General features: G+C 40.4%; 1 protein-coding gene across 1 annotated transcript; it reads left to right on the forward strand.

The window, feature by feature from the left end:
• The first annotated feature begins 1,516 nt into the window (after window positions 1-1,516).
• mid1ip1b (MID1 interacting protein 1b) lies at window positions 1,517-3,105 on the forward strand. The gene has a single exon (XM_034128596.1). The coding sequence runs from the start codon at window positions 1,744-1,746 to the stop codon at window positions 2,236-2,238; it is 495 nt and encodes a 164-aa protein (XP_033984487.1). The 5' UTR covers window positions 1,517-1,743; the 3' UTR covers window positions 2,239-3,105.
• The last annotated feature ends 983 nt before the right edge of the window (window positions 3,106-4,088 follow it).

Raw genomic sequence — 4,088 nt, forward strand, 5'->3', positions numbered from 1 at the left:
GAAAAACATGTTTCCATAGTTTCAGTCTCACCAAAAGTGTTTTCAAAAGCTCAGGTTTCAAACTGAGCACTCCCACAGTGCATGTACAGTATCCAGTGCTTAGAGTGGGCTATTTCTGTTGCAGGGGTGGGAGTCCCCCCCCTGTTTACCAGCAGTTCTATCACGAAGAGTAGCGGGGAAATCAGCTGTCCACCATCACTGCTGGAAATTGGCTGGTGCAACAGTTTGGGTTTAGGTGTAATCTGTAAAGCTTGTCAGTTCTGTAAATGGCTTACTCAAGTTACCCTGAAGGGAAATAACCAGGACTGATATATTCCTGCAGGGAATCCTAATGTGGATTTGGTACTCAGTTAAGAGTGAACTTGCACTTTTATGACATTTTCAATCCCCAATTTAACACTTTAATTATGTCATAAGTGGAAATGTGCGACAAGGAGAAATATACTTTTTGGGAGAGGGGCATCCTTTATTCTCTCTATGTTGACCATAGCTTCTCTTATATATGTGGAAAAGTCACTTAAAATGTGACAATTGGTGGAGAATAGGTTTACTAATCTACTGGACTACTAGGCTCCTTTAGTGCAGTTTTCAGACTTTTCTTTTCTTTTTTTTCATATTTATAATCTCATGACTCCTTGGTGATCCTTCCTAAGGTTGGGAACCACTGGACTAAACTACCTGTGTTTAAAACTACCTCCATCTGAATCAGCTACACTAATAGCAATGCTGCTTAACAATAATGCACTTACAATGCAATGAAGTCATATTTTATAACACCAGTTATTTAACGTTTACATCAGGGTATGTTATATCTTCAAACTGTCAAGGATGGGCTTGGTTTTATTTTTGATGGAAGTATATTTGGCTGATAAACAACTTGTAAACATTTAGAATACTTCTTCCGATTATGGGTGACTCAGTAAGTGTAAGTCTACGAATGAAACATATAATCAGTGAAAATCTGAAATTCTCAAACACTTGTTGCTTCTTTCTTCCAAAACGTGAGCGAGTCAACAGTGGCCTCGTCATTAGTCCAAAATGGACTTGTCCCGCCTCCACGGCCCCCTGATTGGCTGTGTGTTTGGCTGAGCAGTGGGCTGATGGCTGGCTTAATGAATATGTATATCACCGGTCCTGCTCGGTCAGGCCTCACCCTGCCTGTCATCGGAACAGAATGTGCGATTTGGTGATGTCATTTGTTTCACCGGAAATCCAAGCACATATTCTCACAGAACAGCACATTTTTTACAAGTTAAGTTTGTGATAACACTGGGTTGAATTGACAACTGTTGTGCGTAATTACGCGCGATAAAGAGTACAGCTTTGTCGTGTCTGTAGCTGTGCATGTTGCTGAGTTGGTTTCACCCCCCCCCTAACTGTCAATTTAAAGCCACTCCCCTTTCTGACAGAAATGACAAACCTCTCTGTTGTGTGCTACTTCAGGTCATTTAGCTCTGGTTTCAACTGCAGACAAACTTGACAAACAGGTTGTGGGACCGCCTCTAAAGCCGGAAACCTTTCCTATAAAAACGCACACCTTTCTCTTCACAAAACAGAAACTACGAAAAGAGCTCAAACACTGAACACAAGGGAAAAAACTCGCCTGATTTACACGACAGCCAATCCCCGCAGAAGAATTACAGCCAAGCAGACGCTACTCTAAGCCGATCAGCCCGGAAATAAAGCCACAGAGGAGAAACAAACAAGTAACTCGGATCTTCCACAAGAAAGAAACTCGCCACCATGATGATGCAGCAAGAATCCCCGTCGCAGAAGAACTCCCTGTTCAACGCCATGAACAGATTCATCGGCGCCGTGAACAACATGGACCAGACGGTCATGTTGCCCAGCATGCTCATGGACGTCCCGCTGGAGCTGGAGGAGGACAGGGAGATGACGAACTCCATTAAATCGGATGAGGACGAGGGGGACATGTACAGCTACTACGAGCTGCTCAAGTCCATCCGCAGGGACATCCAGGTGGGGGTGAGGCGTGCAGAGGCCGATGAGAGGCACAAGGAGAGCATGGTGATCAGCCGCAAGAACTCCTCCGCGTCCATCTCTTCCGCATCATCACTATCATCCTTTTCATCCGAGGAGGAAGAGGAGGAAGACGAGGATCTGCAGAAGCAGTTCCAGTTCCACCTGACCGGGCTGCAAGGGGTCCTGTCCAAGCTCACCGTGCAGGCTGACTCTCTCACCAAGCGATACCAGAAGGAGATCGGTATGTGCCACTAAGCTCGGAACCACAGAAACTGAAAAAACAGAATTATTTCTATTGGACTGGCTGAACTGACTTTTCTCAATTGGGTCTCTTTGCTGCTGCTGTCACTACTGATGAAATGTATGGACAATCATTTGAATGGTAGAGAAAGAAAGACAGCTTATTTCCCTTTCTACTTGGTGGTATTATTGACTGTAGATGTGTTGAACCTGATGAAAGCATTTGTGTACTTAACACCAAACGAATATGTTTTGCACTCCAACGTTTTTGAACACATATTGCATTCAGCACCTGTGATGCATATATGAAACATATTTAAAACCTTTTTATTTAATGTAATGTATTTTTTTATTACCTCACTCTGTATAGTTTGAGAGCCAAATGTTATTTCAAAGTTGGAGGAGAGGTGGACTGCATGAACTACAGGACCTGTTGTCTGAACCGCCCCTCTATGGGGGGATACTGACGAAAGATCCAGCTTCCTGTTTGTGCTGCTGAGGATGTCAGTGTGTTCAGATGTATGTGTCTCTGTATGATTAGTTCTCCTTCAAATCTGATGTGTCTGTGACTTTAAATGATGCCTGCATGGAAGGAGGCAGATGCTCACTGTAGCTGTTGCCTGTGATCTCCTAATGCCCTACATGGCCATTGAACCAGCATCAAGTGATAATGCCTCTGCATGGAGCATAATGAGGGTTTCCACAAGATGTATTGTTGTTATTGTCATGTATTTGCTATTATTATTATTATTATTATTATTATTATTATTATTATTATTGGACCATGTCCATCTGTCAAAATAAGCAAGTGCTTTTGTATGCACCTTCTGCGCCATTTTTGTACTTATTTGTTTCTGAAAATAAACTTTGATATGAACTTACTTCACTTGTTTCGTATTGTTTTTCTTAAACATTCTGTCATGAGCAAAAATTACATCACAAAAACTGAATTTGGCTAATCCAAAAAACAAATAGACCAATAACAAATGATCCAGTAGTATATGGGTTACCTGACACACTAGCTTTGTGCTTTATAAAAAAAGCATGTTTCATACATCTTAAACAAAACATAATAAAAACATTGAAATCAGAATACCTTTATTCTTCCCACAGAGGGGAATGTACATTTTTACGGCAAAAGTGAAGATAGAGACTAAGAATAAAACACTATAAGAAAGGGTATGCACATAATATTTAAAATTAAAACATATATATTTATATTTACAAGTAACATCCGTAAAATAATTCCAGTTTGCATTGCACACAAGTTTTATTGCACAACAGTGATGTTGTAGTCTCTATTGTTATGTGTGTGAGGGTCTATGCAATATGTTTTTCTTCAGGACCAAGGAGGTTTTATTTTATAAATTTGAAAGGACTACAATATGCAGTACAAACTTACTTGGAACATTATTTAAACATTGAATAATAAAGACAGACGCAGTATTGTCTGCATCTCTTCTTGGGAGTGTCTTCAGTTATGTTCTCTCAGTTAGGAAAACAGGTTTAATTAAACACAGAGTTATTTTGGCACAGATTTCCATTCAAATAGCATGCACACACTGCAAAGAATAAGTTTCAACTGCTGTCTTACTTGAAAATTCTGTTAAATTCTTTAATTTATGTTAAGAAAAGACATAGGAACAACATCATTTGACCTCTTTGTAACACAGTGTCCCCTCAGAGGTGGATTCACAGTTACCTGTTGGTTGAAGAATGTTGTCAGTCATAAAGCTTCAAGTGACAATACCTTGAAACATCTGAACTCTCAGTGAAGAGCGAGAGGGGGGAATGCTGCTTTGTTCCATATTATAACCTATAAAAGGGCCAATTTGAATGCATCTAAAAGTAGTTATTTCAATTTG

This window comes from Trematomus bernacchii, unplaced genomic scaffold (genome assembly GCF_902827165.1).
Source record: "Trematomus bernacchii unplaced genomic scaffold, fTreBer1.1, whole genome shotgun sequence".
NCBI lineage: Eukaryota > Metazoa > Chordata > Actinopteri > Perciformes > Nototheniidae > Trematomus > Trematomus bernacchii.

Excerpts from the sequence above, each read along its gene's own strand:
- mid1ip1b (XM_034128596.1), top strand. The coding sequence starts at position 1,744 with ATGATGATGCAGCAAGAATCCCCGTCGCAGAAGAACTCCCTGTTCAAC.